This window comes from Serinus canaria, chromosome 4A, assembly GCF_022539315.1.
Source record: "Serinus canaria isolate serCan28SL12 chromosome 4A, serCan2020, whole genome shotgun sequence".
Taxonomy (NCBI): domain Eukaryota; kingdom Metazoa; phylum Chordata; class Aves; order Passeriformes; family Fringillidae; genus Serinus; species Serinus canaria.
In genome coordinates, this window is record NC_066318.1 from 9,905,507 (window position 1) to 9,928,807 (window position 23,301).

The following is a 23,301-nucleotide window of genomic DNA, read 5'->3' on the forward strand; positions in this document are numbered from 1 at the left end:
ACAAGTTTTACAGTCACATGATTAGATCTAGGAAATCTTTTTCTGTCTGAAAATTCTTTAATATTCCATGGCAGTAGATACAACATCAAACACATGTTCTGTTTATGGATTAACAGGGGATACAGTCTGAAGAAAAGCTGAACATGTGTACTCTGATTTTTGCCTACTTGTTACAGTAGGGAATACATTACTGTCTAAGTCTTCTTTTTGATTGCAAATGTTCCAAATTTAACAACAACAACAAAAAAATCTGCTTAGCTATATTAGGTATGTAGATATTAGCTAGATTTGATATTACTAAAGATTTGGCACAGAAACATATAGTTGAAATGTTTCTCTTTATTTTGTAGGATTATTTTCAATGGGCAGCTAAACATTAATGGAGAAGGAAAGCAAGGGAATCCAGATTTTAGGCCAAAGCACCAGTTCAATTCTAGCAGAATCATTCCCTGGTAAAGGAAGGATAAACAAGCTGCAAACCTTTCATTTTCTCTAGGGCTGTACAGTGCACTGTAGACTTCTGGGAAGTGGTGATCACAAATGTTTCTTATTGCAGTGTTCCCCTGCTATAGCACTTGTCTGCACACAAACTGCAGATATATCCTGGCAAACAGACTCACAGGTTTTCCTTTTGGATCACTCAGCCTTTCAGCCAGCTTCATGAGAGGCTCTAGGAGTGACCAGTGGGGGCATGAAATCAGCTGAAACAACCACGGAAAGGTCCGAACATGGAAAATTCCCAGGCTCTGTGAATAACCAACACGTAGCCCAAAGGATGTTTTCCAGTCTGAATTCCTACTTCACTGCACAGCCCTTTATACAATTATAGATATAGCTACATATCTCTGTTTTTGTCCTTTCAGAGAAGCTTCAAATTTGCAAAAATTAGTATGAAACAAAAAAATTTAAACTGAACTCAAAAGAAACATAAATTGCAAAGTATTGTCCTCAGTGAAGTCTGATGGAAATGTCATGAATGGGGATGCAGAGCCTCAAAAAGATCTACTTGACTTTTAATTGAAGAGAACCAAAAATTCACGGGACAGAACACCCAGAGATCACCTTTCTTGCAGAATAAAGTATAGATAGATATATAAGCTTGTTGCACCACAAACAGAGAGATTTATCTTTATAAAGACTGTGTAAGCAGAAGCTTCTAGCTCCAGATGGATCAGCTGAACTAAAGTGTTGTTTATGTTCACTTTTGCAGAAAAGTTTCCATCCTCCTTGACTCTTTTTGAGATTTGTCCTTAAGACAAATAAGGAAAGTTTTATTTCAGAATGAATCGACATGTTCTTCAATACCAACTTAAAAGCAGAACTAAAACTTGACACTTCTGATGAGCAGCAGTCAAGTTTAAAGACACATATTAAGATTAATTTTTGTAATAAAATAAAACCAACCTTGTTGTAAAAGAACAAAATCTAGGTTTCAGTGATTAATTGTGCTAACTGGGCCTCAGACACATGTGTTAAAAATCCCCCAAACATTTCTGTGCATAATACTTTGTTTTCTGAATGCAATTAGGTGCATGTCAGAAATTTATCTGCTTCATCAGACACAACTTTCACAAACTCTTGCCCTTTACGTGCTTTAAAATGGCAAAACCCAAAGGAAACCCAAGTAAAAACCTCCTGGTGCTCTGTTGACAACGAAGAGGAAGAAGACCGAAAATTAAGATCTTGTTTTAAAAATCAAGTCAGCAAACACAGCTGTAGTTGAAAGCAATCAAGTCAGCTAATTTGATAGCTAATCAGGAACAGGTGAAAAAAAAAGCTTTTTATAGCCAAAAAGTCAGAGATTATGCAGAGGTTTGGGTATTGAAAAGTAAGGTGCCCGAATACAGAATGTGCTTGCTCTCAATTGTTTTTCAGAGTAGATTATTTGTGTAAATTGTGAATGATCCTGAATTTGAACCCTCCCTTTCCAGCTCCCAAAAGTAAGTCTTACCATACCCAATATCTGCCTTGGTATCATTTCTCTACTGCCAAATGATTATAAAATTATATTTAACTATATATGCAAAAAAGTATTAAATACATATTGAGGAAAATATTATTTTAGTATTATTTCTGGTCTTTTCTTATCCACAGAAAAGCTACAGCCTGACTAGATGATCTCCAAAGGTCCCTTCAAACCCCAACCATTCCTGACTTGGCGTTACTCCAGAAGTGCCAAAGTACACTGACTGAACCAAACTTCTATTTGCTGGTTACAAAATGGTCCTGGAAGAATGTGGGAGGGCAAGACAAACCCAGAAGCCCAAATCCCAACCACACACAACCACAAAATGCCAGTGTAACCTACACACGTTAAAGGAATCACTACTGTCCGAGACTTTGCATTATGTGCTTTTCTGAGTATTTCTGACCTAGATGAATCAAGCAAAAACCACCTCATGTGGCCACTTGAGATGGGCTCAGAGCGAAACACACTGGCATGTCCTGAGGGACAGACTTGTACCTGCCCATCACCAGCCCGTGTCCATCTCAGCCTCCTCCCCATCGCGCTCCTCTCCCCTCCGCGCACAGCCGCGGTCATACCTGGTTTCCAGCGGGATGTTGCTGTTCAGGACCCAGCTGTTATGCAGGTGCACCGAGTCCTGTGTGCTGGTGGGGGGCGTGGGGGCAGCAGGGCTGGGCTGGCTGCGGGTGGTCATGGATCTCCTCTGCAGCGAGTCGGCCGAGGGAGGCGGCTTCCTGGCACACGTGCAGGCGTGCGGCGGCGGAGGCGGCGGCGGCAGCGGTCGGAAGGTGAACTGGTTGTGAGGGCTGCCAGGCATGTCTGAAACAGCAAGGAGAAGACAACCAAACACAGAGAGGGTTATTATTTTAGAGAGATTGAGACTGTCTTTAGGTGTTGTTTTGCAGTTGGTGGTTCATTTATGTTCATCTGGATTTCAAAAGGAAAGGGGAGAATGAAGTCTTAAACTGAAGGAGGGCAGGTTGACTTGAGGTAACAAAGATTTAGGAAGTAAATCTTTGTTGTAAGGGTGGTGAGGCACTGGAACAGGTTGCCCAGAGAAGCTGCAGCTGACCCCTTCCTGGAAGAGTTCCAGGCCAGGTAGGACAGGGCTTGGAGCAACCTGGTCTAGTTAAAGGTGCCCACAATACAAGGCTGAAACTGGTCCCTTCCAACCCAAACCACTCTGTGATCCTGTGGTACAGTTATTATTGGGAATAAAGTATTGTACTTAACAATTTTCTTTACCCTGTTTCCTGTAAACGTTGCTGCAATATCTGAAGTCATTTAAAATATAACAGTCTATTGAAACAGAAACTATCAGATATAGACACACCCTACAGCACTGCAATTCAACAACAGCAAAACAAAAAGAGAACCAAAAAGAAACCCCAAAAAACAACCAAAAAGAAAAAAAAGAAGGTGTTATAACATTCACTAAATTTGTCAGGATTTCTTGGGGATGAAGTTAAAGAACATATAAATTGACACTGAATGGCATCACAGATACCAACTGATTACAGAAGGTATAATTCTCATTTAAAACGTTTATGAAAGAAATAGACAGTATAAAAATTAGTCTTGCACTTCAACTGGAGAGAGAAAATGACTGAATAAGTCCTACCCCCTAACAAACATCTTTCCTAAAATATTGTTAACACATTTCTGAAGCCTGTTACTGCATTAGTTAAATGAGAGGTGAGAAAAGGTCTCTGAAGCACTAACCATCCAGACACCCACAGAAAAGGTTTTATGGCAACTGAAGGCAGATGAGCTGGCAGGGAGCTCACAGCCACTGGGCCAGTTTGAGAAGGAGACAGAGCTCCTGTGGTGGGCAGCCAAGGCCCTGCTCCCTGTGCTGCCACTGCCCTGTGGGACCCTCAGGCTGGCTCCCAGTACCCCAAAGGGATGCTGTACCTGCACAGGCTCCTGTCCTGTGCTAACAAATGCTGGCACACAGCTCAAGGGGGCTCAGCCTGAGCCACTGAGCTTCAGCCCTCCTGAAAGGACAACGAAGACACAAACATGGTGAAATGGTACTTTCAAGGAGCAACAAAACCTTGTTTTCTCTGCTTTTTCAAAGTATCCAAAGAATCTCACTACAGCCAGATACACAGCTATGGACAATAACAAACACTTTTTAGAAGATAGTGGTAAAAATTGCTGCCAGATTGAGTAATCTGTGAACTTGTTAACCTGAAACTCCTCCAGCTACTTCACCTCAGTATCTAATGAGGCTTTATCCCGTTTCTGTACTCACCCTCACTCTCCCTTTTACCTTAGCAGATGTCCAGTTAAATTTGCAGAAATCCAGCTGGAGCAAAGCTCTGATGAACCTGCAAAAACTCCCTGCAAGGAGCTGTTGTTGTCCCTTGAAAACATGTACTTTCTTTATATTATGACATGATGTGTCTTCAAGGCGAAAGATGAAAGTGTATTCCCTCCTTTCCTGGAATGGCTTGTGGAAATAAAAGCACCTTTTCCTCTGTGACAGTCCCAATTTACCCCAGCTGGAGAAACAAGGTTGTTTAGTGCTCCACATAAGCTTTTCAATGCTGTGGTAAGCAAAGCTGTCACAGATTTGGCCCAGGCTTAATCCTTTTAATTTCATTGATCTTTTATCAAGGCAGCATTCTTACAGTTGCACTAAGGTTTATGCTGTAATATTCGTTTGCATACACCAGAAAAGCAGTTCTAAGCATATTAGAAAATTGGAGACCTCAGTAAATTAAATCACCAGAGTCAACAATCCAGGGCTCCAAAATAATCTGCTAAGGTACTTTCATATAATAATTAATCTAGGTAAATCCTGTATCCTGCTATTTTAGAATTGAAAGCTACCCAGATTTTGCACATATTTGATGTCCAGCATCCTTATGTATTTGATCAATTACACTTCCTTACTTAAGGTATCAACTGTAAATCCACTCTGCAGAAAATCTGCAGGATTATTAAACAACCTATAATTTGCATGACAAGCCATTTCAATGGTTGAGCCACTGTCCTGATAGAAAAAATGCTGATTTTTGCCAGGACACACAGTGAGACTCTACAAGGTACATCAAGAGCTGTGCACTAAATGCCAAGCAACCAAGGTGACTGCTTCTCTAGGTATTTGGGAAAAAACCTGTATAATCTATATGGCAACACAACTTTAGTTCCCTTCTTCCCCTTTTATCTATATTCTATCTATATATTTTAAATATATATATAGAAGTACACTTTATAAATATTTTTCTATATTATATTCTTTCCCCTTTTATCCTGTCCCTATCCCATCAATGGCACACAATTGTCTGACAGTTCAGTTTGCTCCATCCAATAGATTGATTCTGCTTTTGAACCATAAACTCTCTCTGGCTCGTAGGGTACCTTCCATCTCCCAGTGCAATTTATCACAATACATCAACACATCAGATTTCCTGGGGGGATTCCTTTTTAATTATCACACTTGTCACCCTTTCATCTAGCTACTGGCATCACAAAAAACCTCACACTGGAGCCTGATTATTTTGGTGATTTAAAAAGTCTTCATCAGACCCTCATTTCAGTGAAGCACCGCAAACTCATTAGGCTGAGAATCAGCCCTAGTTTCCAATTAGTTTTTACATACTTTCTTATTTGGCAGAGTTGGTTTTATTTTGCTTGAAACTAAGTCTATAGCTCATTATTTTTATAACACAAAAAATATTGCTTGGGATATAAAGCAGCATTAATTCTCAACGTGCACTCTTAGGATGCTTCAGGACTCAAACCAACAGCAGACTATGTAAAATAACTTACTGCAAAATATTTTAAATACCTAAAAGGGGATATTATGCAAGATATTTTGTCTAAAGCCAACAAATTTCCAAAATGTATGAGACTGATATAGGAATTGGCTTACCTAATGCTATCTGTAACAACTGCTGCTTTTATTTTAATGGCTGCTAATAATGCTCATATTTTATAATTCTTGTACATCAAAACATTTATATATAATATGCAAAGACAGACTTACTTGTTTTCACTGTCTTCATTGATGTGATAGAAATTTCCATCCATCTAAAAATGTTGCTATACAACATGATTTCAGCTCAAACTTTACACTTAGAAAAATTTGCTTCAAATCAGATTTCTACCTGAGGACTAACCAAGCCAGAAATTGTTCTCTTGATCTTCATCATTGGCCTCCTCATCTGCATTTAGCTCATTTTTTTACAGACAAAAGAGGCTGTTTAAAAATTTCTAAATTCTTTCCCCTGAGAAGTAATTTTTTTTAAAATAGTCCTCTCCTTTCAGCAGAGCACATCTAAAACTGAGAAGTTTCCTGAAAAGATCCAGACAACATTCTGGTGATTTCTTTTACTCCAACTTGCACATTCCCCATCCACTTCACAAACTCAACTCAAAGTTCTTTCTACCTGCTGTTTTTTAAAAATATATATTGATTTTTAGGGTTTTTGCTTTCACTATGCAATTATAAGAATAACACAGGAAGTGTAAATTTGATTAGCTCTTGTGTTTTGAGGCACTTTGCAAACTTCATGCACTCACACCAACAGAAACTGCAGAGGAGATGGCAGCTGGAAACAAGAAAATCTTGCCTTGAAATTCTGCTAGCTTGAAGGAGTTCTACTTTCTCTCTTTCCTTTGAAATTTGAAGAAAGGAGTTATTTTTATCCTCTGAATATTTCTTCTAACATAAACTCATTTTCCTTAAGAGTCAGGCTAAAATGCCTTTGTAATCATAAACATGTAGCTAAATTGCTTTACAGAGTGGCAAAAATGAAATAAACAGCTTAATCAACTAGTTAGCACATAATTTAAAGTTAGTTTTTAAAATTAGCCAAGCCTTGGCAGAACTATTTTCCTAACAGTTCTGAAATAGACTTCCCTATACTTTTTGGATCCATATAAAAGACAGGGTAATTGAACTGTTTTATCATTTACTGACAAGGCTACAATAGCCTGGATTGTTATTAGGTGAAGTATATCAGAGAGAGTATACTAAAATGTAATGAACCATAAAAGGTTTGCATCTAACCTGTAGTGCTTTTGAAATATTTTAATTTTTTCAGTTCCTGAATTTATTGTTTCTTCATATGTTTGGAATTTTTTAAAAATTTATTGGATGTGTCTCAGTAGAGTGTGAATTAGCTGGCAATCCATTATTTAATGAACGAAGCAGCAGCATATGTTCAGGGAGCTTAATTCAGTTTATTTATTTAAAAGTTCTGTGGGTATGCTACTGCTCAATTACAAACCACTCTGTGATTACTTTTTAAGCATGCTTAGAAATATAGAATGGTTTGGACTGGAAGGGACCTTAAAGATCATCTGGTTTCAAGTCCTCTGATGTGGACAGGGACACATTCCACACTCCCAGGCTGCTCCAAGCCCCTTCCAGCCTGGCCTTGGGCACTGCCAGGGATCCAGGGGCAGCCCCAGCTGCTCTGGGCACCTGTGCCAGGGCCTCACCACCCTCACAGGGAAGAACTTCTTCCTAATATCTGGTGTAAGTCTGCTCTCTGTCAGTTTAAATCCATTCCTCCTATCACTGCATGCCCTTGGAACAAGTCCCTCTGATGCTCTTATGTACTTTATGTACTGGAAAGCTCTGTAAGGTCTCTGTGTTCTGCACAGGAGCAGTAAGGACTGCTTAGGATGGCAGCACTTCCTTTTCTTAATGTTTTTACTTTAAAAGCTAAACTTGTCCTGTAAGACCTAAGTAACTGTATGTTATAAGCTCCTACTGGATCTCATTCTAGGAAGCTTTACAAAAATGTAATTACCCAGTTTTGAACACCAGAGGAAAAAGGAATGATGGGACCACCACCAGTACATGTTTCTTTAAAACACTCTTATTTTTACAGAGGTGCACATTTTATAGTTCTTTAACTCTGATTAATAAAGTCTCTATTAGTACAGCACTAAACTTGCCTAAAGTTCCTAATGGAGTCCATATTTATTTAGGCAGGCTAACATGAGCCTGGGATTTTCCCATATTTCAATCTACACTTTTGATTCATTTCCAAGAAACAAATGCTGCCTACTTGTCTACTAGAAAATCTTCACAAGTCAAATAGCATAAGTGGACTTTATCACCTGCATATGATATCAACTGTGAATGCCTTAAAACCCTTAGCAACAGTGAGCATAAGGAATTTCCATCATCAAGACTTCTGCAATTGCCAGTAATTTTCCATTATCATTGCACATCAGGATCGTAACACTGCTGAGCTCCATTTCTGGTAAAACTTCCACTACTGGCATGACAAAAGTGAAAAAATACTAGAGGTCTCAGAGTTTTCAAAAATAAAATCTAAGTGTCTTGAAAGGGTCTCTGCAGACAACTGTTTCTTGACTCAGCTGCAGAGAGATGTGGGAGAATTTTATCAGGCAAAAGAATGGAGGTTAGAACTCACTAGAGAAGGAAAGGCAGTGATTTCTCCTTAGGGAACTATCACACAGCCACCTTTTCCAACTTTCTGGATGGGATGCATTTAATAATATTCTGTCTTTCAGGACTCAAAATATTCCGGCATCTCTTGTCTTTGTACTGTATACTTGTCAGTTTTACTTTGCACAATTCTTGAAATAAGACTGATCTACTTGTTTTTTAAGGCGTGCGTGGGGGAATGTTTCTGCTTTTTCTGATGATAGAACTGTTACTACACTCAAGCCAAAAGAAGGGCTTCTGGGCCCAATGCTAGCTCTTTTTTCTCTGCAGCTGTATCAGCTGGTTTATTGAAAGATACTGCCTTTCCTGACAAACTTTGCCTCACTTTAGAGGCACTTATATATGTACAGCATTAGAGCTACAAGAGCACTACTCCTCCTTAATTAACTCCATCACTCAGTGTTTTAACTTGGGAGCCTGATTGCTGAAGTAGAATAATTTTGGTCATAAACATTGCACTCTAAAATGTCCCTCTCTGTGTTGTAGTTTGTACCTGAAACGAGTTTCAGGCTATAATGCTGTGTACTGTGGCTGAGATGCAAGGTTTAAATGTTATCACACAGAAGCACCTGACAATATAAACATGCCAATGTGTGTTCATATAAAATTAACATTGCCAGAGGGGAATGAAGAGCAACAGTTCCTGAGGTGCTTTTATTCTACTGAACTGCCTGAATTACAGCTTTGTTCTATGGTACTTCTTCACATAGCTGCTAAATACTAATGTGCTCTATATGTGAAAAACATTCCATTTATGTGAAATGCTCACATTTATGTCAATTAATTTGAAAAATTTGCAATGAAACTACTACTCACTCCCTTCCCTCTCCTTCATTGCAGGTGGTACATCTGCCAGATTTTAATACCCATCCAGCTGAGACAGGAATCTCTTAAATCACCACGGTCTGTGCCAACACAAGACAGGCCCCTTGGAGGCTGAGTCAGAGAGGTCAAGGACGAAATGTGAAGGGAGAAGAAAAGCAGCACTCCAGCTCTGATGGAGTCTGAGGGAACAGCCTAAACAAGCAGCTCAGGCTTCCAGTGGTTTGTTTAGCAGATCAAGCAGCTGCTGGTACAATTAACATCACACAGCATTCAAAGGACAGAGTGAAGACTGACAGCTCCCAGGCAGCTTAAAGGTGCTATTTTCAGGGGAATGTGTAATTCCTGCCATTACTTAAAAGTGGTGGGTTCAGTCAATATCACGAGTTGTAACTTCTCTCAGTGGGAACTCACAGGGGATAGTACAATCACTATTCTAAAACTCTGAACAAAGTGGGAGAGATTATAGCTTACAGAGTAAGCCTATCATCTAGGTTTGCAAAAGACAAGTAGCCTGGCAGAAAATTTTTGATGACCTTAGAGGTGAACAGATTTTGATTAAAGAGCAGTTTATGATTGGTAAAATAGGTTGCAAGCAGTCATGGCTGTAAAAATTAATGCTTCTGAAGTTATTGATGGTTTTGGTGGTGAAAAATATTCAAGCTTTGGCCCTTGTGTTATTAAATTCATTAGCTGTGAGGGCTTTCTGAAAGGGATCTATGGGTAATGGAATTAGCAACTATAAATCATATTGAAATACCCTGTGTATTCAGCCCAATAGGTCAGTGGAAATATCATGAATACAGACATATTAAACCACTCTGTCACCACCCTGCCTGCCTCTTACCTGCTTCATCTGTGTTCCTGTTATTTTGCAACATTTTCAGGAAAAAAAAGACTGCTTGAGGACATGCCCTGTTACAGACCCAAATAACATAAAGCCCTGCAGCATTTGAGCTTGCTGCCCTGTCAGGGCTGAGGGGAAGACTCTTCCCTTTTAGTAATTGCCTCCTTTGGGAGGGGGACAGTGACACCAGTTCACCAAAGTACAGAATCATTCTCTTCAGCTTAAAGCCCAGGCTGTCTAAATTACACTCTATTAGTTAAAGGATATAACTAATATAGTGAAGAATTAGCTGATTGACTAGTCCTGCCTTTTATCCCTGGAGGAAGTTGACAAGTTCTTGTCCCTCTCAATGCACAAATAAAACAAATACTTCTACAAAAAGATCTATACCTGCATTGATGTTTGCTAACATTTTATTTAGGAATGCTGACACTTCTCCTATAGTCCTGAGGTGGCTGGGAGGAGAAACAATGGAACATGTGTAACTGATGGTAAACAGCAAATCCATTATTTTTCAAAAAGCCAAAGTTCTGTAGGGAAAGACAAAATACCACAGAAACAGGTAATGAAATGCCTGAAAATGAATATGAGATGGGGCCACAGCCTTCAAAGCAGTCTCTCTAAAGCACACTTGGGCACTTTGAAACAAGCATTTGCATTTTCTGAAATACCAATATGCTTCAACCTCCCCACTAAACTGGGGATTATGCCCTGATTCCACAGAATCATTCAACACTTTTAACTCCTCTCTCATGTCTGTTGTGAGGAGCCCTGCACTCTCTTAACCATCTGCAGTTCTGAGCAGAGCATCTATCAAGCACCAACAAGGCCACTGCTGCAGAAGCAGATTCAGCTGGTTAACTTCAGCCTGGAAGGTTCAACAAGCATCTCCTGCTCATCCGGCTCAGCTTGCAAAGGAATCCAGTGCAACTCCAAATTAACAAAGATTACATTATTTGACAGCATCAACAGGCTATAAAAGTTCTTTGTGGCAGTATCCTCAGTTCACCTCACCAGACATTTCTTTGTGTTTCGCCCAAAGCTTATCTATATACAGTTATTTAAACTCATTGTAAATAAGACACACATTTTTGAATATTACTAGAAATTACATCTATAAAATACTGAATAAAACCTTCAAAACAAATGCATAAAGAAGTATCAAGGGAAAAATACTTTTTCATATGAATCTACCCAACAAAGTATTTTAATGAGCGCAGATCTATTAAGAGAATTCTCAGGACACCGTAATTATTATTCATTTTCTAGAATTGTTTCACCATGAAGCTTTATGCTACTATGGGGACTTTAATGTTTATGTTTTGTGACGGCTGCGTTGACTATTAAAAAGCAATTTGGCTGACATTTTAAGTCTTTTGTTGCCAGTTTTAATTGGATTGTTCACCAAGCATCAACTCCCCCGTTAACTGCAAAAATTACAGGCCGACGTCAGTTTATAGTAATGACTGTTTAATGATTTTCTGCTTTCAGGATGCCAGCTTCATACGGATGCACGCATGATTAGCTTCATATCAAGACCTGTAATTAAATAATTGAAACCTCAACAAAAGAAAACATCAAACGGGAAGACATCCTTAATAAAGACTCCAAGATTTATCAAAACGCTCATTCCAAATAAAAAAGATATTAATATTTTGAGGTCAGACAGTGCAAGAGTTGGTGCTAAGGCAAAAACTTCTCTCACCCTTTTCTACAGAAAAAATTCACCTTTAACTCATTCAAAGTCTGAGAGCTTGATGCAGTAAATACTTGCACACCATTCTGAAACCTAACTCCAAATTATTCAGAACTCATTATTAGCTATTTTTGTTTACTTTCCAGACTAGGCGAAGCTGCTTTCATAATAATAATTATAAGATATAAAAATAATTATACCTCAACTGAAACTTACAGTACTTACAAGCAAAGAAAAACAAGCCCACTAACTTCTCAGTAATTCAGGTTCTTGACAGAAAACAGATTATTAGTCTTTGTTCACTCTGGATCCTATGCCAAACTCCCACATGTTTCAGAATTTCAAACCGAGAAAAAACGGCTTTTAGAAGAAAACTCTTTGAAAGTGTGAAATATCCATGAAAATAAAGCCAGAACAAAGACTCACAAAGCAGGGCCAGCACTGCACAGGCAGCGAGAGCCTCCTCACAGTGCCCAGAGAATTTCACACCTGATGGCCACCCGACATGGCTGGAAACTTCCTCTAGGCAGCTCAGCATTGGAATTTTGGAAAGAACTTGGCATTTCACACATTTTTATAGTTACAAAGTCCAGGGAGAAAAATTACTGACAGAAGGCTTTCAACTGTCTTAATCACAGCAGGGCACATTTTCACTAGAAAACTTGGGGTGTGGTTCCTCTTGAAACTTGAGGCCATATATTTATGGATTCCGATTAATTTTACACCTCCAAGGTCAAACATCAGACTTTGTGTTACACAGCTGGTATTCAGGCAAATTTCAGCAATTTATAGCAACTTCAAAGAACTCAGGTTAATCTGTTTCAGGCTTGACTTTTATAGACTACAGTCACCTAGTAGAAAATATTAACCTACTGTAAAGTCAATAGGGTTTTAAGGCTGCTTCGTTTTTATGTACAAAAAGCTGTATGCCTCACAGAATCATTCATTCTCCTTTTATTGCCAGGATGATGGCTTAAAATCTGTTGTGACCAAACACCTGAGCAGAGGGCTTTATTTGAAAGATTTAGGGGTAAATTTAGGGCCCATCTCTTTTTCCAGTTACAACAGCATGATATGGGATTTACTCCATTGATTTCAATTGTGCTATTCTGCCTTGGTTTGCTAGCTGTAACCACAGAAGAAAAAAGCCCAACTTTGAGAGGGTGTATCTACTTTTAATATGCTTAGAAACAGAAAATTTGCCACTTCAAAATATCAGCTGTGCAACACTGTACAGTTCTATTCCAGGAACAGGGTTATTGTATTTGTAATTTGGAAAGGAGTGAAGCACTGAACCAGTAAAATACAGGTTGGCACAAACGTACTTCAGTTCCTAAAATAAGAAGGCCCAGCAGAGGAATGTGAATGGACCATACATCAGCAGATGAAAACTGACACTGGCAAAGGCAAGGTACCTCAAATTGATTGCTGAGATCGAAATTAACTCCAAGTCCTCAGAAAATGGCCCTGGGTATATCTGCAAACAGCTCAATGAAAATTTCTTTTCTATGTACAGGTTGAGTAAAAGAATGTAGCAGAATGGAAAATAAAGTAAAATGGGCAGAAAGTAAAAAGGCAAGTAGTGTTAAATCCTCACATACACATCTTGTAGAATGATTTGTTCTACGCTTGACATGGTTTTTCAGAAAAAAATTGGTGAAAATAGAAGGGATTTAACAAACAGATCAGTAGATTAGTGATGTTGCACTAATCAGATTATGTCATCTAAAGGGAAGGAAAATACAAATGATAGAGAAACACCATCATGATCTCAGGTACACAACTATTTATACTCACAATAAAAGCACAGTATCAGTAAATGAAACTGTTAGGACAGAAATTTAAACCTAATAATAAGGAGTACTCTGGAGTGGGTTTTGTTTGTTTTAACAACAAATTTAACCTAGAAACTTATTGCTACTAACTGTCATTGGGAGGAGAAGGTTGCAAATATTTTATGTGTAGAATTTTATACAGATAATTATTACCCACATAGAGTAAGCAGGCAGTATACACACAAATCTCAGTGTATTTAACTTTAAACCCTACATATGAAAAACAGGTACATGTGAGTACATATGTAACATCCATGTAAATATTTTACACAGAGAGAAAGTCTCCACTGAATTTCCACCCAATGGAAAGAACAGAAGTTAGGTTGATATTTCCTCAGTTTATTTACAAAACTAAATTTTTGTAATCTTCATGGATTTAATTTTAGAACATTATTAAAATAGCATGGAGCAAAACTGCACTCACCGACTGCTTCCTGCTCCAGCCAGAGAACCTCATCCAAATTCCAGAAATTGGTGAATTTCTTTCTATGTGATCAGGTCATCACTAGTTTAGTCAGAAGACATTTAGGGAAAACAAGGAGCGTGTAATTTACTCAGCCAACTGGTGATCAAGTTTAAGGAAATCCCTTCTGATGGCTGAAAAGAAATGAATGGATCTGCCTTGAAGTCATGTGCCACCAGGACTACAAAAGTTAAAAGCTAAAGAAAAATAGTTCATTTACAGATCTCAGAGTAAGCTGGGAACTGGCACTTGAACAGCATTTTGAAACTTAGCATATGACTTACTGTACTGAACAGAATAGCTTCCTTCTAATCCCCATACTGATGCTTAAATTCTAATTTTGATTTCTCCATGCAGTCTTTTGAAATACATGACTCTTAGCAATAACCTCCAACAGATTTTGTGAGCAGTACAAATGGGACTCCTGCTCCTCAAGCTGAATGCTGCAATAAACAAAACACCCTATGCCAAACTCATAGCACTGAGGAACAGAATAACCAAGGAAACTAGGATAGAACTAGTTCTGTTCATTGCACTGTGCTCTATCCACCTGCCTTCCCTTACTATGGAATATCCAGACAATGTAAACAAAGCATATGTACCAGGGAAGTGAAGGAAGTGGCTGGGAATAATATGTGCAACAGTTGCCTTTTACCAAAGAGGATTGAAAAAATGGATGAAGCTCTGTAGGCAGTTTCAGCTTATAAAATTTCAAAATGTTCTTTTAAAAGTAATTATTAGAGCTGAGTTGCAGCATTCAGCTAAAATGGAACTTTTCAGAATTTCATGTTAAGTAGAAATGAAGAAAGAAACAAAAAAATCATACAGATTAAAAAGGAGAGGGCTGCTCAAACATAGCTTTCCTCTTCCTCCACTTGGTCTTTTACAATCTTATATTGAAGAACAAGCAACACACCATATATCTATCAAAATGAAGCATACCCTACTACAGAAAAAAACACAGGGCTGAAAAATGTTCGAGTAAACATGTCAGTGAATTGGTTCCAGCTGAAAAAGGAAGAACTGAGTATAAGACACAATCTAAGCCAGCTGTAAGGCAGTTCACAGTCCAAATTCAGATGAAAATTGTGCCTAACATAGGAGGGAACATCAGATGGCTGCAGAGACACTTCCAGGCTAGTTTACAGCCTGCAGTGATCTTGAAAGATCTAATTCTGTCCTGTTGATTAGACAGGAAAAAAGAGGGAAGGGAAGGGAAGGATCTGTCACCAGCTCAGCTCAGCTCTGCATGTGCCAGCACCCAGACTCGCTCTGTGAGCTGCAAACACCGGCGCTGGTCCCAAAGAGCCTGTGCAGGAAGAACATCTGCTGAGCTAAAATTCATCTCCTGGGAGCATCTTTGCCATTTGATAGCACTGTATGATTTTATTGCTACATCATCTGTATAAAAACACTGCTGCACACACGTGACAGCACAGCTAATGCAAAAAGGTTTAGTTCGTGAGACCGAACCAAATGACAGAAACTGTAGCTGACATTTATGGTATTGATCGAGCTCCAACATTAATACAAAGTAAATGGTTTGGGAAGTTTATTCATCTACTGATTAGTGATTCATCCCCTTCCAGATGATCCCTGAGGATGACAGCATTGTCTATGTTTGCATTCATCTTCATTGTGAAGCATTTGCTTCATTTCACATGCTGTAAAGGCAGCACTAAAATTATCGTGGTTTAACTATACAAAACCAAACACGTCATCCTGCTTTCAAAATGACTATTTCCCTACAGAAAACCCCTTGCAATCCCATAGCAACAGCAAAGACCTCCATGTCTCCTCATAAAAGCCTCCCCACAGGCACTAGTCAAAGACAAAGCTGCTCTATTAGGCTGTATTATTAACAGAATCATTGAATGGCTGCTATTAAAGTGAATGACATTGTCCACATTATCACTGAATATGCAAAATCACCTGGAAAATTTCCAGAACACATTTTTTGAGTTATAAGAACATTATGAATCTGAAATGCCACAGATTCCAAGAAGGACTGCAAGAAGTTACTATTGGAAGTACACAGAGAGCACAAGAACGAGTGGTTCTTATGTGTACCAAAAATAGGTGGCAAGCTCCTACCATTAAAGTCAATGATGCTCCCCACCCAAAAGCAGGAATGGAAAAGCATAAACCAAGTGAGACACTTGCTTATTTTCCTTTCACATAAGCCAGGTGAATGCAAGGGAACTGCCAAGTGCACTCTCTTGATGGACATAGTAGCACATTCCTTCTCTCTCACAGTCTCTGCTGATGATTCCACTGGTGCAATGAAGCCCTTTATTTTCTGTCCCAAGTTCTTACTGTCAAGCAAAACTGAGCAATGAATGGGGATCCAGTTCAGCTGAGAGCAGTATTTGATTTAATATTCCTATAACACTTTGAACATAAAAATGCACTATAGAAGTGCTAAGTCTTATTAAGCCTGGCACTAGTGAATGTAGGGTGACAAGTTTCCTGAGACTTGACAGTATGGCTCAGCAGACTCCAATGCATACAGGCACAACCAGGCAGTGCAGAGAACACTTAAGGGTAGAAAGCAGAGGAAACACGACTCCCCATAAATCTAGAAAGGCAATCTTTATAGCTTTCATCTGAGCATGGGAGGCTCAGCTTTGATTATTTATATGCAGGGAAGTGGCTTACAAGAGATTAGAGAGAGTGAGGAAGGGAGAAGACTAATTGTGTACCAGGTATGAAGGTATCATTTGCAACCCTCTTCCTCACCATTATCTGACTTTCCAGGTGAGTATCTTGACAAGTGCCTTTCCTGTGTGAGTCTCTTGCTCTGATGAGGAGCTTCCCCTGGAAACAGAGATCTCTTCTTTAGGGAAATGTCACTGGCATTGACACATCTCCTGAAATGTCTGGGTTTCAGCACACGTTCAAAGAAATGAGATTTCACATTTTAGAGCTTTACCATAGAGATACAGGCAACACTTAGTGCAAGGCAGAAGGCAGGGAGGCAGATTCTCTGTCAGGGACTGCACTCTGAAGTCAGGGAGCTGTTCAGAGGAGGCACAAGGGCTCCTGCACAGCGCTGGGCTGGTGCCTGGGGCAGTGTGACTGCCCTGACCAACGTGTCACCAATGCTCTGGTCATTTACTCCTTTACCTGCCAAGCCAAGTAAACAAAACATAGCCTAAATATAGCCAGTGGGGGCTTCTGGTTGATTGCAGTAGGAACTAAGGAAAACTCTGTTCATAACTTCAGTCCATTTGAATAACCAATTCACCTTTTTTTTTTTAATCTACAAGAGAATGACTGTGGATTCTGAATATATGCACATACCCCTGATGCTATATAAACAGTCTGATTCTGCTCTATAGGCCAATAAAAGACAAGATACCTGGTAATCTGCCTCTTTGTGAAGCAGTACTTCTCATCTCACACAGGAGATAAGAGACAGCATGGAAAGCTGAAAGGACAGCACTTTATCCCTTTGTTTGAAAATCTTCAATAGACAGCATTTAAAAAAAATAAAATGAGTTCATTCACATGCAGCAAGAAAGAAAAAGGTGCCTAGTCCAGGCTGGGCACAGTGACCTGCCCTAGTTTGTCACTTTAAACAAAGGCATAAAAGCAAATGATAAATTTCCATTTTGTTACACAATATTTCATTAGGGAGCTAATTAAACAAGCTCTACTCAAACACAGCATATAAACAATTTTATACTGGAAGGAGAGCATTTCTCAGAAGATATTAACTGATAGTGCTAATATAAATGATTTAATATTTTTTCTTTTCTCAACAGTTAGGAACAAAAAGCTTTTTTCCCCATTACCTCATCCCAAGTAGTTTTGCAAATCAAGCCCATGTTCGCATTCATGCTGTCACTGATAATGGATCTTGTGTCAAATAAGAAGAGAGTAAAGGACCTGATAATAAGTGCAATTATAAAACATCAAAAATGGTAGATCAAAGTAGATTTCCTTTATTCCACTGTGTACAGTCACTTCAGAGCTTTTCAATGTTCCTGTCAGGCGGTCCTGACAGGATGTATTAATTTTCTCCATTATCCTAGCAACAAGTATGGCACACTTCAGAAAGCAGCTGACAAATGCAGCTTCTCATTATTACTCTGTCTTACTTTTATTCATTTTGTTTATAAAAACACTTTTAAAATCCCCCTCTCCTGAGATTCTCAGGCATGATGATAGCCATCAAATGGCTGATAACCTTGTGATAAACAAAATTCAGGGACAAAGTCTCAAGCCTTCCAATACTGATGCTTCAAAAAAAGGACTAAAATTTAAAGCCTCCAAAAATTTAAATTCTACAGAGCTGATGTTAGATAAGCTTGAAAACTTTACCTAAATATTGATTTTTAATTAATTTTGGAAGACTGTCAATTTTCTGCATATTTACTAAATTCTGGATGAGAATTTATGGTGTAGATTGCCAATTTAACATAGAAATTGCCTCTGGAAAAAAAAAAATTGCTCAGGAGTTAAGCAAACTAGCTCAGCTTCATCCTTCCTGCCTCAGCCCCATGGGTACCATGACTCAACTCCTGGTGTGGCTGCTCAGGTTTATCACTTCAACAATAGTCAGAAGCTTCTGAAATGAAATGTGCATGAGAAGAAAATAGTTCTACAGCATTTTCCCACAGGAAGAAATTAGGAGACAGGCTTTGAGCTGGTGGTCTCTTCAATAAGCTCTGCTAACACTTCCCAACATTCAGGCTTGTGGGTGTGTTTGCTTTTGAGCTGATCACAAAATGCTGCAGCTGGTATTGCCAATATACAAAGGAACACAGACTCCAACACTAAGAAAGCAAAATACAGATCAAGCAAACTGCACAATATAAACAACTGCACGCAAAATTAAGTCCTGAAGCAATACCTTGTCATATAAAATTGCACATCCTTGCTGAAGCGAGTAAACCGTGACAATTAGCACTAAGTGAGAAGATAATAATCACACAAACCCCTAAAACCTATTATATCTGACATGCAGGATTTCATAGGATAAAATCTACTCCAAGCATGCATGCTAATGTGAAGTGCCGTGTTCAAAAAGTATACAATGTTATCCTGAATTTAGAGTATACTTGAGTAGTATTGACTTTCATGACTAGTTTGAAAAATAAATCTAAATTCATTAATTCAATTGACTATGACATGGCCCTGCAAAGTTGGAAATAAACTGAGGAACTACACCATGCTGCCATCACAAAGAATATCTGTCTTAGATACCAGGATAAAAGCGGATGCAGCAGTTTCATCCCCTATCATAAGAATATTACGGCAATGATGCGTAGAAGTGATTTACATCTTCATTATTTCTAGGCTGCAAGAATTGCTATTGCAAGTACTTTTCAGAGTCATTTGCTAACATTTAAGCAAGTTATGATTAATGCAATTTGAGTAGAATACATATTGGACAGATAGATTATAGCCCTGCTGACACTGTATGTACAATAATTAGTGCTGTGACAACAGCTAATTATTTATAATTTTAAAGCTTAAGGATTTTATCCATAAATATTGTGGTTGAAGTTAATAGATTGGTTCTTTCCATAGCCAAAACAAGGTGACAGAAATTATGCATTAAACAATGAACGATTTCTTATCAATATTTAAAACTAATGGAATGCCGATCAATAACATCCCTAGACATTTAAAGCACTGCTGCAAATTATTACTGCCAAAATTAGTATATAAAGCACCCACATCTCATCCCACTTGCTGTGCAACACAATGAAACTTATTACAAGACAATTGAAAACATAGAAACTACCTCCTTAAAATTCAAAATATCTAAGATATCAGTATGAAACACTGCTCTAGCTGTATCAAAGACCATCTGTCTGTGTAAGAACTGGAGTGAAAAAACAGATCCTCAGATGGAATCCAAAGGAATTTCTTTATTGATTACAATATTGCTGCTCTAGAAGAGCATACCCAAATTGTCCAGGCTGCAGTCAGCTGCAGGAGCTGACTTACCTGCTAAAGGCCAAAGCACTGCTCTGTACAGAATGAACACAAACACCTAAGGATTCAGGTATCAGAATGCCAAGGAAACTGTGAGGACTTGTGAATGAGCACGTGGTCTTTTTCAGAGTGGAAGTTCTGATTTTGAAACATTCCAGCAAGTTTGAAACTTTAGGAAAAGAGATTTGAAAGACCTTAAGATGATGTGGTGGGATGGGGGAAGGAAAAAATGTGTTTTGCTGACACATTAACATGATGCCCTACTTGCAGCAATCCCGAATGGGCAGTGAAGGACCTATTCCAAAATAGATGGCACTTTTCAGGTACCTGTGCCCCAGGTATAATTTGGGAGGGGAGAATAGCACTGAAGTGATTGCTGCAAGTATTAGTGCCCACTTTTCCTGCCCCTGCAAACTCCATTAATCAATGAGCATTTGATTTGTGCACAAACAATAGCTCCTGGCAGTAGCAGTGCACAGCAAGAGCAGGCAGCCCACCACAGGGCTGAGAGGAGGGCCTGAGCTGCTGCCAAACTGCATGGTCAGATCCAATATTCCAATGATCAAATCAATGAGGCACTGAACACCATATAGAGATGCAAACAATAATTATGACTGAATTGTACAGAAGTAATGACTAAAGCTCCAAAAAACAAGGTACAGCTCTAAATTATGAAATTTTCTTAAGCCTTTTAATCCATTTCCCTGTGAGTGCCTTTAGGCCCAATGGAAATAATTTCATGCTTTCCCATGACTGAGGAACACTGTTTTCCTTTAAACAAAAGCTGAAATCCTCACATCACCCTGTCAGCACGGCCTCCCAACACGCTCTCAGGGAAGCAGGCAAAGCTGGAAAAAGCTGGGCTGGCAGAACCTTGGGTGTGCTCATTGTTCTCTGGGATTGGAGCAGCATACTGATTTTCTTTCAGTTCTTCCAATTTTCCAGCATTACAAAGCATTAATAATTGATGTTTCATTGATTTGATTATTTTCTTTAGAAAGCTGTCCAGTTCCTCCACAGCTCAGAGCTGCACAATGCTCTCAGAGGCATTCACATTTATCAGTATTTCTCTGACTCACTCAATATCAGTTTATTAGCCTTAATTTGTACCTTTGTGTTTAACATCAAGGAAGTTGCTTTTTGATTGACTCTGAAGAAACAACCCTTAAAAACAGAAACTGAAACAAAAGCTTTCCCAGCAGAACAATTTTTAAAACTTAATGATACTTGAACAAACTTCTTGGTTTCATTACTTGGGTAGCAACTGCTCAGTGCAGCAAAGAAGCAGTTTCTAACAGAAGACTCATATCCCCAGCTCCTTTAAGTGCTTTTGGTATCAGATTAAATATTAATACAAAACAAACTGTACTGTTCAACTATTTTTTTACATTACTATTCTGTGAAGGATCCCACGATGAAGCAGATATAAGACTGATGTCAATATTAAATGTACTTAGCTTTTCTTTAAAGTCAATGTGTCAATTTACACAAACAGAAAGGTACTCATCTTCCAGCACCTGGGATTTTCGTGAACATCTGCATCTCAGAATCATCATGAGATGAAAGAACTGGCCAGAAATGCACTGAGGTTGAATTACATTAAGAACAGAAGAACCCAAGAAAGCAGTGAGACAATTATGCCTCCCTGTTAGTTTATTAAGAGATCTGACAAGGCAGAAGAACAAATCTTAATTTCTAGGTACATCGAAAAAGAGAGAAAACAGTACAAAAGAATCACATTTCACTTGTCACTACATTCCTGCCCCAAACATGTATAAATGCAAATAGCACTACAAATTCTGTTTTATTCAGAATTCACCATATTTTGTCTCAGACAGAATGATGAAGAACCAGCTTTTTTTTTTTTTTTTTCAGATACTTAAAACATGCTCTCAACAGCATGCACTTGAAGAGGCAGCAAGATTTCCTAGTGGAAAGTGAGACATGACACTCAACCCCAACAATTGCTGGGGAAGAGCTCTCTGCCAATGGAAGGGGGTTATCAAAGAACTCAGATCTATGAGGGACTCCAGGATCACTGCACAAGCTCAGGCTTCTGTGGAAATGCAGTCCAAGTAGAGTACCTGACATAAATTTTAGGCCCACTAATTAGGGTATAATTAATATCAGCTTGCCTTGAGCTCAAATGGAAGCATGCAGAAGTAGCATGTAACCAACACCAGTAACAGCTCCACACCAAACACAAGCATTTTATTAACACACGTGAGCAATACAACCAGAAAGACAGAAACTATGGCTGATGCTCAGGTGTCAGAGGAAAACACGTCATCAGCACCCAAGTAACAAAATTTACCAGGTAAAGGAGGGTATATGGACTAGGTATTGCAAACTGACAGGACATCCCAGCAAGAAGTGTGTCATTCCTGAATAAATCCAGTAAAGTTTCATTCTGAAATCTCAGACTGGATGGTCAGATTTACCATTCTTCTAAAAACCATCCCACAGCAGCCACCTGGTGCATTTATGTTCACACATGTTCAACAGCAGCTGAGAGCACCCCAGCTTCCCTGGGATCTGTGCAGTTTGCAGTAGACCTTATGTCCTTCAGATGTATAATAAAATAGAGAATTAAGTGATTAAGTGCAATCTGACCCAAGTTCCTCTTTCTGCATTATCACCCAGAGTCTCTTCTCTTCACACATCTAACCTCTTGATGCAAATGTCAGCTTGAAGCCCTACTGTAAGCAAGACTGAAAAGAAGAACAGATGCCTACAAAAATGAAGCAAAAGCAGGAAACCACAAAAAAGTAAGGGTGACAAATTGTGTTCCTGCAGGTTTTATTGTTTCTTTTAAAATCATAATTGGCCCTAATTGCACTACTTAAATGTTAATGCACAACACCTGGCCTCAGCTGGATAGAATGAGGCTCTCACCTCATTGACAAGGAATTAAAATACAGTCTCTCAAAGCTAGGCTTGCCAAATATAAGGCACCAATAATTAGGACAATGTGAAAGCAATCTAATTTAGTCACAAAAATTCAACATGTGCAAAGCTACTGAACATTCATTTTGAATTATTAATGAATTAGACTGAAAATAAGTCCAAAACACACAGATACGGGAGAAAAAACAATACCAAAAGGCAAAGCTTGATGAAAGAACTTGTCTTTTGACTTAAAAGAGGAAAGTGAAACTCCCCCACAAAAAAAAACCAAAAACAAAAAACAAACCCAAACCAGCCAAAAAAAACCCCAATAAACAAAAGAGAAAAGTTCAGTTAGCTTGTGGACAGGATAAAAAAAGTCCCTGGCTCTTCTAGCT

The 23,301-nt window shown here is 38.8% G+C and overlaps 1 protein-coding gene across 1 annotated transcript in view; it reads right to left on the reverse strand.

The window, feature by feature from the left end:
* Nucleotides 1-23,301, reverse strand: part of TENM1 (teneurin transmembrane protein 1) — a 301,248-nt gene that overhangs the window by 152,341 nt on the left and 125,606 nt on the right. Inside the window, exon 4 of the mRNA XM_050974517.1 lies at nucleotides 2,545-2,785. Within this exon, the coding sequence (XP_050830474.1) occupies nucleotides 2,545-2,785 (241 nt within the window). The remainder of the gene's footprint in view (nucleotides 1-2,544; nucleotides 2,786-23,301) is intronic.